Source organism: Spermophilus citellus (assembly GCF_964194105.1).
Source record: "Spermophilus citellus genome assembly, chromosome: 1".
NCBI classification, from domain to species: Eukaryota; Metazoa; Chordata; class Mammalia; order Rodentia; family Sciuridae; genus Spermophilus; species Spermophilus citellus.
The window spans coordinates 205,758,368-205,773,651 of record NC_138182.1 but is presented as its reverse complement, the minus strand read 5'-3'; the positions used below and the strand labels follow the sequence as shown (position 1 = coordinate 205,773,651).

General features: G+C 39.0%; 1 protein-coding gene across 1 annotated transcript in view; it reads left to right on the top strand.

Annotated features, from left to right (window-relative positions):
• RGMB (repulsive guidance molecule BMP co-receptor b) overlaps positions 1–5,687 on the top strand; it is a 28,424-nt gene extending 22,737 nt beyond the window's left edge. The window contains exon 5 of the mRNA XM_081291342.1: positions 2,091–5,687. Coding sequence (XP_081147468.1) covers positions 2,091–2,759 — 669 coding nt within the window. The 3' untranslated portion in view covers positions 2,760–5,687. The remainder of the gene's footprint in view (positions 1–2,090) is intronic.
• Positions 5,688–15,284: the final 9,597 nt, after the last annotated feature.

The window sequence follows — 15,284 nt, the reverse complement described above, 5'->3', positions numbered from 1 at the left end:
TAGAAAGACAAATTAGATGTTATAGAAGAGTTTGTTTAATCTGAGTATGTTATAGTTGAAAATGAAGATAGTGATTATATAAAGTCTATTACTAGTCTTATTTTAGCCATTTGTATTATTAACCTTCAGGTGCAGAATTTACTTGAATTAATCTTTTCACCTCCAAGGGATCCCAGTGTGCTTTAAACAGCACTTGTCAAACTGACTTTAGAGCCACCAAATAAATCTATTTTATAGTCCCATTAGATATCTAACTCAAAACCCCCATTCACTCTGGAAGGTCCTATGCTTGGATGCACAGCAAATTTCCTGAAATCATCTCTGGTACACCTCCTTCAGGCTGTTAAGGAGGTGTTGAAATGTGAGAAGGCTGGTAGTGAAATCAAATTGTGGCTCAGGGTAATTATGAAGGGAGAAAGCCCAGCATTTTCATAGCACATTGTCTGGCTTTTAGTTGCAGCTGCAAACAACGGATATGAATTTAACCAGTTGCTCTGCAGTGCAGCTGGTTCAGATCTGGCTTTATAACTGGCTGAAGTAAAATGAAATGGCTGGAAAATTCCAGTCAAGTAACACCAGTGGGAACATGTGGAATTAAATAGTGTGAGCAAATGCTGGCTGAGTTGGGGAAAAACTTCAGACATAAACCTGAAGGTGGTGGTGAGGACTTGGAGGGGGGCATTTTCGGGCCTTTTTAACAAGGGCCTATTGTTTTGATTAGTTCCCTTGCAGGAGCTGGAAGGTTCCCTACATCCAGAGCCACTCACAGAGTGTTTGGCTTGTCTGCCTCGTTCTTGACTGAAGTCACCTGATCCTTTTATTTTTTGTTCAAGAGGGAAGAAAGAAATGAGCTGTTACCTCAGTTACTAACAATAACACAAATCTCCAAATGTAGTCTTTTTTTCTTTGGAGCAGTTTTCCCATCTATGTGACACACAAACCCCTGTCTCTTCATAGGTACCTCCCTTCCACTACCCTTACTGCATATTGGAGGCAAAGGTGTGTTAAAGGTTCAGTTTAGTTGTGTTTTTATAACTGTTCTAATTAAAGGATTCTGCAGGGAAGAAAATGGGCTTACTGAAGGGAAGCATTTACATTTTCAGTAGATGGGTTTTTTTCTCTCCCTGCATTGTGTACGTGATTTGAAGACTTGAGAGTTGGCTAGGAAGAGCTCTGAAGAGTCAGAGGGTCCTGGCACTGCTGGGGAAACATTTGCTCTAACTAAGTCTGGGGTGTGTAGTCTTTTCCAGCAGTTGGGAGCTATATTTGCCAAATGATTTCCCTGTCATGGGATGCAAAGCATCAGATTGAGAGACTTAAAGAAATTGTCCCTGAGGCAGATGGCTAGTAGCTGTTTCTGAGGTGCACCTCCATACGCTGCCTCATCTCTTAGAATTTACATTAAATTTGCAGTGATAAGTCAGGACTGGTATACTGATAGCCCAATGAAGAATCTTTTTAAAAAGCAAAGTTCTGATAAATACATTGTTAATTAAGCCCCTTAAAACTTTCTATATAATTTAGGCAACTCTTTCTCCCTCTCAGAGCTATGCTAGTCTCAGTCATTTTTGGAAAGAGACAGATACAAATTATCAATAAAAATTGCATGTTTCCCAACTGCAACACTGTTCTCTGTCTTATAAAAGTAAAAAAACTTTTTTCATCCAGGTGTGGTGTCCCTGCCTGTAATCCCCACAATTCAGGAGACTGAGGCAAGAGGATCACAAGCTTGAGGCCAGGCTGGGTAACTTAGCAAGATAGTCTGAAAAAAAAAAATTTTTAAATTTTATAAAGGAGAGGCTTGGGATATATCTCAGGATTCCCGGGTTCAATCCCCAGTACCAAAAGAAAAAAAAAAAAAGCCTTTTTATTTATGCACGCTCCTTGGGTCCCCTGAGTTTATGTTAAATTTTAATTCTAAATACATGAGATACTCTTTATTTTTCAACATTTCTGAGACGAGAGTTTTTGCATTCAGATTGGAGATTCTGTTTTAAATCGTTTTACTCCAAGTGGAGGGGCATGCTTGCTATCAGGGGAGGGCATTCTGCTCCCACCCATTGTGTTGACCTTTGTATGTGTTCCCACAGATCACGATCATCTTCAAAGCTCACCGTGAGTGTACAGATCAGAAAGTATACCAAGCTGTGACAGATGACCTACCAGCTGCCTTTGTGGATGGCACCACCAGCGGTGGGGATGGAGAAGCCAAAAGCCTGCTTATCGTGGAGAGGGAGAGTGGCCGCTACGTGGAGATGCATGCCCGCTATATAGGCACTACAGTGTTTGTGCGACAGCTGGGTCGCTACCTGACCCTTGCCATCCGAATGCCCGAGGACCTAGCCATGTCCTTTGAGGAAAGCCAGGACCTGCAGCTGTGTGTGAATGGCTGCCCTCTGAGTGAACGCATCGATGATGGGCAGGGCCAGGTGTCTGCCATTCTGGGGCACAGCCTGCCTCACACCTCCTTGGTGCAGGCTTGGCCTGGCTACACACTGGAGACTGCCAACACTCAATGCCATGAGAAGATGCCAGTGAAGGACATCTATTTCCAGTCCTGTGTCTTCGACCTGCTCACCACTGGTGATGCCAACTTTACCGCTGCAGCCCACAGTGCCTTAGAGGATGTGGAGGCACTGCACCCCAGGAAGGAACACTGGCACATCTTTCCCAGCAGTGGCAATGGGACTCCCCGTGGTGGCAGCAATTTGTCTGTCAGTCTAGGACTCATGTGCTTGATCCTTATTGTGTTTTTGTAGGGGTTGTCTTTTGTTTTGTTTTTATTTTTTGTCTATAACAAAAATTTAAAATATATATTGTCATAATATATTGAGTAAAAGAGTATATATGTATATACCATGTATATGACAGGATGTTTATCCTGGGATACCACCAGATTGTACATATTCTGTTTGGTTGTTTTCACATATGTTGGATGCAGTGTTCTTTGATTGTATCAATTTTGTTTTGCAGTTTTGTGAAATGTTTTATAATTGTCCCTACCCGGGAACCTGTTAGAAAGCACTTTATTTTTTATATATTAAATATTTATGTGTGTACCTGGTTAATATGTATAGTACATATACACAGACACCATACCCAGCATTCCCTTGGAAGGTGACCAGTTGTCTGTAGCTATTCTTGGCTTTTCCCCTTGCCCTTTCCCATTGCTACTGATTTGCCACAGCGTGTAGTTTTCACTGGCCACCTCCTGATGGAGCTGCCTCCTTTCCTTTGGAGTGTGACCCTACCCTTTCTTCTGCCCTCACTCAGTTGGAAAGGACAGTTAACTCTTCCCTTATAGGTGCTTTTGACTCTTGTAAATGCTGATCTTAATAAGAAGCCCTTTCTTAACAACTGTCACTTTTGGGGGGTGGGGGAAGGCGGAGAGTGTGTTGCTATAATTATTTTCTTTCAAGCACATGTGTTGTTCAGTTGAACCTATGAAACTGCCATTTCCATAGGTAGAAAGGTCCTTCGTGATGGCAGTTTATAGATAAATATCAGACAGTTTATAGATAAATATCTTGCTGGATCTCAGTAGCTCTCACATTTTTTCTCATCCCATACTCAATTTAAATTGTGGTTTTCCCCTCTTTTAACTCTATTCCCTTTAAACAAAATATGAAACCATAAGTTTAGTAATAATCATGACTTGCTCTTTCTTCATAATTTGTGGGAGCCCACATTCTTAGTTTTCTCTTCTTTAACTGTTTGGGCCCAGAAACATTCTCCTTCTCTTCACCCCATTACCCCTCCTCTGCCTCAACTTAAGAATTTGAGGGTAGGGTTTATTCATCTTCCTTTGATGTTGAGACCCAGAGCCCATCACAGAGTTCTCTGTGCTTCCTTGCCCGCTACTCCTGGTCTTCGTGAGAGTCTTTGACACGTCTTTGTGCATGATGAAATGGAGTAGGGTGTTAAGGACAGAAAAGCCCCCTAGGCCTAACCCAGCATGCACTTACCTGTGATGCTGGTCAGTCCAGATTTCTCATTACCTAACTTCATGCTCCCCAAGTCTGTCTTTTTAAATCAGATACTCTTAACACCTGTAGTTGAACATCAGTTGCTCTTGTAACTTGGTGAAATCCCTATAGAGTAAAATGATTCCTCGTCTCACCTCTTCCATTCTGTTGTTGGTGCCCCTTGCAAAAGGGAAAGAACAACAACAAAAACAAGAACAGTAAATGAGAAAGTTAACTCCAGGATAGGTAGGTTTATATTGTGATATCCAATTGTAAATGTTTGGTTCCAAGAAAAACTGGCACTGTTTGTACTTTAATAATTCAAGTTCACATAAATGCGAACAAAAGAATTTCAAATACCATCATGATTGAGGCCAAGAGTATGCTGAGTTTTGGTTGACCAGGTCATGTTTTTTGCCATATCCTGTTGACCAGTGGCACTGCTGGAGGCCCAGAGGGCAGCAAGATGTCATTTTGTAAAGTTCTATTTCTTAGTGGACTGATGTAACTTCCAGTCTCAGGATGGGATTGTGAGTTCATCTGGAGGTGGCGAACCTCTGCTTTCTGGTGTATGAGAGAGTAATCTTGGGCAGCCTGGGAAAATAAGGCACCTGTTTCTTAAAAGATTCAACTCTGGAAAGTTGGAACCTAACCCTGTTACAGAAGTTGGACTAGGGACCTACCTGCCATCAGCTCTGATACTTGGCTGCTTTTATTCAACTGTGGTGCCATGTGCCCAGTTCAGAAGCTATTGTAAGCTAGTATTGTTATTTTCTAATCGCTTAGAATAAAGGAGGAAAAATATCAAGGATACTTTTAACCACTATTTTTGTGCAAATAGTATAAAAGTGAAGTAAAAGCAATAGTAGAGATTTCTACAGTGTCTAGGTTTAGAATGTATTTGATTAATACACCTTTGTCCTTTTCAGGGAAAATAAACACTTCTACCAGTAGTTGGGGGGAAAAAAAATGGGTTTTGCCATATCATTTAGCTGAAACGATGCTTAAAAGCATCTTGCATCACTAGCATTAGGATCAGTGTATTTTACTTATTTTCACTTTTTAAGCGTTGTCCCTGTAAAACCTTTATAGTCCCCACAGATAACTTTCAGAAGTAGATGTGTTTCTCTAGAGAAGAACCAGGTTGATTTTTCTTTAGAGTTCCCAGAGAAAATGCTGCTTGCACATGTTGGTTCATGAAGTCCTTAGAAGAACTTCAGGTCATACCAACACATGGATATGCTGTAGCTATTCACACGTCTCCTGGGGAAGCTTAACACTTGGGGGAAAACACTGGTTTTCACAGATGCTCTACATGGCTGTCTTTAAAAGACTTTTTTTTTTTTTTTGTCCTCTTTGCTATGCTTGGAACACCCCCCACCACCACCAGTGTGTTGAATCTTTGCAAAGAAACCTTTAGATGTGGTTCATAGGTATATGAATAAGTATCTGTGTAAAACAGTGTGCAGTGTGTAAATACTTAAATTATTATGCTAGAAAAATAAAGTGACATACCATGCTGTGGAATGTTTGTTCTGTGATTATAGTGACACCTGCTGGAAGAGCTGAGAAACAGCTGCAGAAGAGAGAAGGGGCAATTACAAAATCCCTACTAGTCATAGCAAGTTGTGCCACCTGCCCACCAACTCACTCACTACTACTGTAGTTTTCCTTATAAATGTTAAGCAATTACAAATAAACCATTATCTGTGAGACGTACAATGATATTGTCACAAAGTTCTGTGTTTTGTAATAACTTTGCTCCCTTGAAGACAAGTAACCTGCCTGCACCTGGGTTCTTTTTAAGGTAGTATGGACTGCAACAATTTGCTCCTGTTGGGGAGGATCTTGGGCACAGGGTTTTCTAGCTTTGAAAACTTTAATAAATCCTCACTTGTTGAGATTCAATTATGATGACTATAAAAAGATTCACCACAATATCAAAAGTTGGTCTTTGAAGAAACATACCAAAAGGTAGAAAAGTTTGGAAAAGAAACCTAAAGTAGGGGTTCAGAAATGCACTATCTGTTCTAGGTAGAATGATAAATGAAGGAAATCTCATTGGAGGGAAGTACATGTTCTTAAATAGAAAGCTTATCCATTGCATTTAGTGTTTACATCTAGCAGTTCAGAGCAAATAGGGAAAATTATTTCAGCTGAAACACATGAAGCAGGAGACAGTGATGTGGTCACTGAACACCTACTGTATGTGTCTGTATTGAATCAACACAATCTGCATCAAAATGAAATCCATGCTTAAAACTAACTTAACAAATTTATCTCCAACTTTTTAGAGACTGAAACTTGAACAATACCAAAAACCTAAAGGGTAAATTTTCATTTTTCTTAAATTACAAATGATGATATAAATTCCAAGCATCTCCTAAGTTATCTAACATCCTTTTTAAAAAAATTGTAGTCACAGTGTTGGCAGTATTCTGTGTTCTATTGTCGGGAATTAGTAAAGATAACAGAGTCTTAGATCGTTTTTTTCTGAGCAAAGACATCCCTCTTCTTCCCTCAGACAAATGTCTATATGTGGACCAAGGAACATTAACCTCTCACAGAGAATGTAATTGAGGCATTCAAGAGGAAGCAGCTTGCAAATCTCTATTATTTCATATTGTTTCCACTTCTACCTCTTCTGTATGTCTTCCAAAGGGACAAGTCATATTCACAACATTATTATTTTGGCGGTGTTTTCCTTTGAGTGTACTGTTCTTCGCAACACCACCCCAAGTATCACTAGTAAGCAAGATACTTGAAACTATCAACTAAATAATTAAATAATGTATTGCCTTTGTACCCAAAATGTTGTGCAAAAAAATGTGCTTGGAGTAGGAATGCCTTTCTCATCTCTCTCTGAAGAGTGTGCAGATTGACCAAGAGACTGGGTCATCCAGGCCCAGAATGAAACCCTAACACTGTACAGAGCTAGGATATATGACCTCAGCCTTATCAGAATGATGTTCAAACCAATTGAGAAAGCCAGTCTGTCAAACAGAATGTACTAAAGTAGGTGCATCAAACTCCACATGTAGAAAGCAGCAATGGGCAATGTTTTCTAATAGGATTCATAGGTGATATTTCAATGATTCATTTTTTACTTCAATAATGAAAACTCCAACTGTAGAAGAAAAAAAAGTAAGCATTTTGCTACCAGATTGAATATACAAGACCAAACCATAGGTAAATTAACCAAGTAGATAGATAACATTTTTAAATAGGATTATTTCAATCAGTCATATACCACTGCCAAGGGAATGGTGCTATTTGATAGCCCGGAAGGCCTCCAGAGCCCTGTAACAGGAAGCAGCAAGGTAGGATTTACTGAAGGGGAAGAATAATGGGAACAATAAATTTATTTCCCTGTGAGATCTTGTCTTGAGCTGCTAAGTAGCAATGCTATTAATGCACTGTGGGTCATTGGTGCCAGGAGGACAGAGAGGAAAGTTATTGATTGGCTTCCTCTAAGTGTCAGGGAAGGGATTCCGGACCTGAGTCACTTCATCTTCCTCTTTGGAAAGGAAAAGAAAAGAGTGAAATAGCTTGAGACAGCACAAAGTAAGATCCTCAGCATCCTATCAAACTGGAAATTTGGGTGGTATTGGGAAGTCGAGAAAGGGGTGAAAAGTTTATCTGTGATTAAGGGTAGCAATAGGCAGAAAGAGCTTAGAAATCCAAGTGAGAAGTGTGGAAATGCATCCTGATTACATTTTGAGCCACAGGACCTTGATAAAAGGTTCATTTTGTGTAGATTTTTTTCTATATTCTACCTTAGGGGAAACATTATACCATCGTGGTCAAGATCATAAGTTGTAGGATCACACCATTCTGAGTATAAATTCACTGGATTTCCTCATTCTGCCTCCTTGGACATGCAAAGCCGTAACACATTTAGCCTTCAGTTTCCTCCTGTTCATGGAAACCTGAAGAGAACACTTCAAACATTCATTGTGAGGATTAAATTTATTCTTTTATCTTAATTTCTTAGCATAGTACCTGAAGCAGACCTAGTGCTCAACATACATTACTTTAAAATATGAACATTCAAGAATTTAGGACTGGCAAAAGTTCTGCAGAGTTTAGATACATGAATGAAGGAAAAAAACTCTCTCATAACTATCAGGTGAGGTCCAAGAGCAGTCAAGGTAAGGTGCCACCTGCTTACCTCCTCACTGCAGCTGCCCCCACCCCAACCATTTGCCTGGACCAAACTACAGGGATTAAGAGTGACCTGCAGATAGGAAGAGCTCTGAGGGAAAGCTTCTATTAGTGAAATGCCTACTAAAGGTTGGTGGCTAACCATGTATTACATACCTGTTCAAATTGGAGTACCAGTAGAGAGAACATCTAATTTGGGTAAAAACATTCCAAAATGTCTTCATAGTCTGACCCACAAATGGAAGGTGTGAGAAGAGGGCATCCAGTGCTCATAGCAAAGCCATAACTCTACTCCAACAGACCCTTTGCAATTGTTCAGCTAGGCCAGTGGCAGAATTCTCATCCTCTCAAACGTGCTTGAAATAGAAATGGAGAAAAAGAAAAGGCTTCCTAGAGGGGGCTGACTGGTTTAGACTGGACAATCAAGCAAAGTCCTTCCCCTCTGGTTTTAATATTTCTTTTTCCACCATGAGAGGTGAAAGGAGAGGAGTTAAGAGAAATTGCACATACACACTCAACATACAGACCACACACGGAAAAGCTTATGCAAAGAAAAGATATTGGGAAAGATTATAAAATAATAGAAATGGGAAAGAGAATGTGACAGAAAGTGACAAAGCTTGAAGGGGGGAAGACTGTTAAGATATACAATTAATGAAGACCTGAACAAAACTGCAGGTGATACATGGGGTATTCATGGAGAAGAGCAGAGACATGGAGGAATCAGATATCTTCTTTTTATATGTTTTAAAATTTATTATACATCCCTCAGACATTGAAGAGCATAATAATTGACCAAGATTCCCTGGTTTCATCAACAAATTCAACTTGAACTATCTCCAGCACAGAGACAAAAAGGAGGGACTTATTACAAGGTTACTGAGGCATTTTGGGGAACCAAAGGGCAGGAAGGCAGAGTGAGCTCACAGGCTGGACACCAAGGCTGGAAAGCATCAAGAATCTCATCTCTGCTGCTGATTCTATAAGCACTTTCCTCTCACGCTGCAGGCTGATTTCTCTGTTCCACGGGTACTTTTGGCAGAACATGAACGGCTCACAGAGTATGGTTCCATCTATCTTCAGAGAGTTTGCAGTTCCAGGGGAAAATCTCTCTGACTCACTTTAGGCCAGTTAAATCTGCATAGCATCAGGCAGCAGGCATCTCCCTGTTTTCACTTGTAGTATTGGAGAATATTGTCATAAGAAGGTAAATATTCATCCTATAATTTTACTTATCAAACATTTGTTTATCATTACAGAAATGAATTCCACCACATTGGTCTGAATCAGTGGGGTCTGAAACTAAAGAATATTTAGTCTGTTTTTTGTATAACCCTTTGTATACAACACACACACACACACACAAGTATAATGTTGATAAAGCCTTAGGTAAGTTTCAGTATTTGTAATCACTTGATAAGGATATGCCGAAACTTGTCCACTCATAAGAACCACATTCTTTGGCAATCATGGGATAGGATTATGAATTCAATAATTATAATAACTCACTGCAACTGAGTAGGAATTTCAGTGAGTAGGAAGACTGGACTGAGTATAGCACTAAAGGGAAGAGTCATTCATTTAACAAACTTTTGTTGAGTACTTACTAAGTCCAAACAATTGAGAACTGGGTAATTAGTATTGCATAGCCATATTTCCTTACCTAGAAGAACTTACAGTGAGGCAAAAAGAAGAATATGATGTTCAACCTTCAGTGCTCAACTTTGAAATGTTTTTAAATAGGCTGATATAGTTTTCATATATTAAGGGTAATTTATCTCTATATTGCCCATCCATGATTCCTATTAGGTTATTTGTCTCATGGTATGTGCATTGGCCGGGCTCCACTGGAGATCTCTTTCTTGAGATCTCTCATGTACTGATTGTTAGAAGTCACTTGAGGTGTCAGTGACCTGAAGCCTCCTTTGGATGGGACATCCACCATCCACAATGGCCCACTTAAATAGTGGCAGTCAATGATGACTGTCTACTGGGAGGTCAATGGGGACATATACCAAAGTAGCCACATATGGCTTTTTCTGTGTGACTTTAGTGTGAGCTGCTCATAGCATAGTGGCTCTGAGAGGTAGTGTATCAAGAGTAAACATAGAGCAGAGTAGTTTCTTAATTACCAGGAAAGATATAAATAAAATGTGGTTAAGGGATACACAAAGAACTAGCATAGTGTCACTTCCACTATATTCTACTGATCAAAGTACCAAGACAGAGAATAAACTCCACCTCTTGAGGGGGAGTAGTGTTAAGATCACATTACTTTCGTTAATGTGGGATTAGCAATCTTGAGCTATCTAGAAAACACCATCTGCCACAACTAGAAAAGTCTTTGTTCTGAGTAACATTTCATTTCAAAATTATTTTAAAAACTAGTACAAAACTCTTGGATGCATTAAACCACCATCTGTCTAGCAAACCAGGTTATCCCATCTACACTTTCCTATGGGAAAGAAAAAAAGTATCTCCGCTGGAGAAGAAATTCCCCTCCAGTGGTAAGCAAGTACTAGATCAGATATCACATGATACACACCCATACCCCTTATAGTACAGACACTAGTCTCTAATATCAAGGGCAAAATTAAAAATGCAAGCACAGTCTTTAGTAAAAATAAGTCTAATGCTTACCTCAGAGAGTTATTTCCTTTCAGTTTTTCATTAATTCAACAAAAATTAATCTATCAAAATTACATGATATTGTTAAATTTTTAGGCTGCATAAAAGCATTGAAGCTGGATCTCATCTCTCCTAGAAATTAAACAATTTATTTCTGCCAAAGGGCAGAAAAACATCTCTTCCTCGGGATTAGACTCGGTAACAGTTGACATCTCTCATTATTGAGTGGTTTCTCCCCACAAAAAGCCTGCCAGATTAAGTTGCCCAAGATACAGAATTAGCTTTGAGTAGGCTGCCTTTTGACCTGCATTAATTTAGAAACAGTTTCAAGCATCTCTTGCTTGCCCTTCAATGGAGACAAAATCACTTTAAAGTCTCAACATGTTCTTCAGTGCTCCACATAAAGAGATCTATGAGTAATTTTTATAATAACTAACACCAACTAACTTTGGTGAACTGCTTGCAACTCTTTATTTTTGGGAAGGAAAACTAGGTATACTTAGAAAACCTCAAAATATTCTCCTAATGTTGAAAAATGTCACACCTTCCACGTATTTTAATCTTCTTTAAGATAATTTGCTTAATCAGGGACCTAGAAAATCCCAAATAGTAAATAACAGGTTCTGGTATAGCAGGAAGAGAGGATAGCATATTAGGAATTCTTAGTTGCACTTTCTTCTGGAAATAATTTCCCCCTCCATTATGTTTTGGTATAATAGATAAACATCCACCCAGGACCTCCAAAATTTCAGTCCCCTTTCCTAGCTCCCACCCCTACAGCCATGCTGCCATTTATCAGCACTGACAAGACTGATGATTCCCAAGCTTCTGAGTGATGAAATTACAAAGAAAGTAGGAGAAGGCTTGTTTACCAGAGGGTAGTTTGAATTGATTGTGGACATGTGTCAAAGATGTGGCTCAATGAATTCAGGGGGTGGGCTCAGGTGGCCCAGTGAAGAAGGTTACTTCCTTGGGCTCTCTCTGACCTCAATTTAAACAATTTATTTACATTTGGGATTCTGTGGGTTTTCCATGACATTAAAGTGAGTTGAACACATCAATGGACAATATAAGAATTACCCACTTGGAAGCCTCCCTGGACCAAGAAAAGTGATGCATTTAGATTTGGGGGAAAAAACTCACTAAAGACCAAGATGATAGAAATGTGGGAAGAAATACCAGATGGCAAAATAAATGGTTTGTTTCTCAGAGAAATAAGTAGGTCAGTGTTCCAAATATCCCATTTCATTAACAGCATCAACATGCTCAATTGCCAGCGATGGGTTATCTGATTAAGATGGGAAGAATGTCCATTAAAAAGTGTGCAGTACATACTGTGGGGTCGGGCTCGAAATTCCTCAATAGGACACCCATAGCGCAAGAGTTAACTAGAATCAACAAATGGGACTTACTCAAACTAAAAAGTTTTCTCTCAACAAAAGAAACAATAAGAGAGATAAACAGGGAGCCTACATCCTGGGAACAAATCTTTACTCCACACACTTCAGATAGAGCCCTAATATCCAGAGTATACAAAGAATTCAAAAAATTAGATAATAAGATAACAAATAACCCAATCAACAAATGGGCCAAGGACCTGAACAGACACTTCTCAGAGGAGGACATACAATCAATTAACAAGTACATGAAAAAATGCTCAACATCGCTAGCAGTCAGAGAAATGCAAATCAAAACCACCTTAAGATACCATCTCACTCCAGTAAGATTGGCAGCCATTAAGAAGTCCAACGACAACAAGTGCTGGCGAGGATGCGGGGAAATGGGTACACTTGTTCATTGTTGGTGGGACTGCAAAATGGTGCAGCCAATTTGGAAAGCAGTATGGAGATTTCTTGGAAAGCTGGGAATGGAATCACCATTTGACCCAGCTATTCCCCTTCTCGGTCTATTCCCTAAAGACCTAACAAGAGCATGCTACAGGGACACTGCTACATCGATGTTCATAGCAGCACAATTCACAATAGCAAGATTGTGGAACCAACCTAGAAGCCCTTCAATAGATGAATGGATTAAAAAAATGTGGCATTTATACACAATGGAGTATTACTCTGCAATAAGAAATGACAAAATCATAGAATTTGGAGGGAAATGGATGGCATTAGAGCAGATTATGCTAAGTGAAGCTAGCCAATCCTTAAAAAACAAATGCCAAATGTCTTCTTTGATATAAGGGGAGTAACCAAGGACAGGGTAGAGACGAAGAGCTTGAGAAGAAGATTAACATTAAACAGGGATGATAGGCGGGAGGGAAAGGGAGAGAGAAGGGAAATTGCATGGAATTGGAAGGTGAGCCTCAGGGTTATACACAATTACATATAAGAGGAAAGGAGGGGTAGGAGAAAAATTATGTAAGTGGAAGAAACGATTTATAGTAGAGGGGGTGGAGAGAGAGAAGGGGAGGGGAGGGGAGGGGAGGGGAGGGGGGACAGTGGAGAATGGGATAGACAGCAGAATACATCAGTCACTAGAAAGGCAATTTGTAAATCAATGGAAATGTAACTGATGTGACACAGCAATCTGTATACAGGGTAAAAATGGGAGTTCATAACCCACTTGAATCAATCTGTGAAATATGGTATATTAAGAACTATGTAATGTTTTGAACAACCAACAATAAAAAAAAGTGTGTAGTATGAATCAAAACTTTCAAGATGTAAACATACATTTAATGCATTCTTTTTGGACGGTATTAATAGTATATTGAGAAACACTTTTGTTTTTGGTCAGAAAAATAAAATCTTAAGGATTTGCTTTTTTTTTTTAAAGACTATGTATTCCTTCTTCTCTTGAGAATCTTATTCTATTTCTCAAGATTGCTGACAAAACTTAAAAAACTAAAATGACCTCAGTTATCCTTATTCTTGCCTTCTGTCATGAGATCCCCAAATATCTTCAAGTACTTAAAAATATTTAGGATAAACAATGAAATTACCAAATGAAAATTTGAGGTAACATGCTGAAATTTTAGAGGATAAAGGAGGAAATTTTCTTTCTACTCCAACCCATGGAATATAAAAATGATAAATAGAAGCATTGACCAATCCTCAAACTCTTGCTAAGGGTAGGCAAGTGATGTTTCAGATTGGTGTCTGGTACAGTCAAGCTCTGGGTCTTCAATACCTCTAACTTCTTGATGTCTGATTTTTGCCATCTGGTTTAGCTTGTCCATTCTTGCCTGGAACTTTGTTATGGAAAACAAGATGGATGCACCAGTTGTATCTCTGCAATCTCTTTCTCGATAGATGTTTTGCAAGAATGCTCTGCCTTTGACATATATATCAGCATAATATTATATAATATGTAGATCAATATTATATTTTTCTGAAGTATTCTGGAAAATTCATCTATCCAAAACACATCCAAAAGTAAATAGGAAGATAAAATGATATGTGAGCCAACAAAAAAATCTTACAGAATACTCCAGAATACCCATTAGCCATTGTTCAGAACTTGCCTGCCTCTATTTAGATATAATTCTTACATGCTTAATCTACCAACTTTTTATTCATCCAGCATCCTAGTCTACAAAAAGAGAAGCAGTGAACATCCAGAGAGAAGAAACATGGCCGGCAGAAGTGGGAGCACTGGAAATAACCAAAAATAAACCTGATGATGGCTTTGGATGCAGAAAAGAGAACTTCAAAACACACTAAGGATAAAAGGGATGTCATTCTAAAACTGGAATGAGGACACAAACAGACTTGTGCTTCTCAACATGCCCAAGACCTTCAAAGAGGTTTATTATAATGGAACTGAGTCATCAAGGAAAAGTTAAATTATGTTTCGAAATAAGAAGGCAGAAGATATATTTGCCATTCTATAACCTTTCAATATATATGGCTGAAATAATTTTGCTTATTAAACAGATATTGAATGTTTACCATGCATTAAACTGCACTCCCTCTACCCTGACCTTTTAATTTGTTCTTTAATTTTTAGATAACTGAGGCCTTGAAGATAAGATATCTACTGGTTCTTAATGACCTATTCTAACATAAGCCAGGCCATAAAGATAGTCGATAACTGAACCAGAATGGCTGGCCTTCTGCTGGTCCACTGTAGCCCCAAATCTCCCTTGTGAGCTGTTCATGATGTGACAGAAGGAGATGATGAGATACAGACAAATAAAACCCATTGCTGTGTGCTGGGATGGTGGCTCAGTGGTAGAGTGCCCCCCTAGCACGGGCAGGACCCAGGTTGGATCCTCAGAACCACATAAAAATAAAGGCATTGTGTTGTGTCCATCTACACCTAAAAAATAAATATTAAAAAAAATCCATTGCTGTGTTCACTATGAGAAATTTTAGTGGAAATAATAGGTCTGTGGACCTGGGATGCATTTCTTTTTCTTCTTGATACAAGGAATAATACTATCTCTGTTTTTAAGTTGTTGACACTATGAATTGGAAAGGATTCTGAAAACTGGAAGAATAAATAACTGATTACCTTTCCTACTTTGCCCAAATATCAGAAAACTCAAAGCCAAGATAGTGACTCACTTCTGAT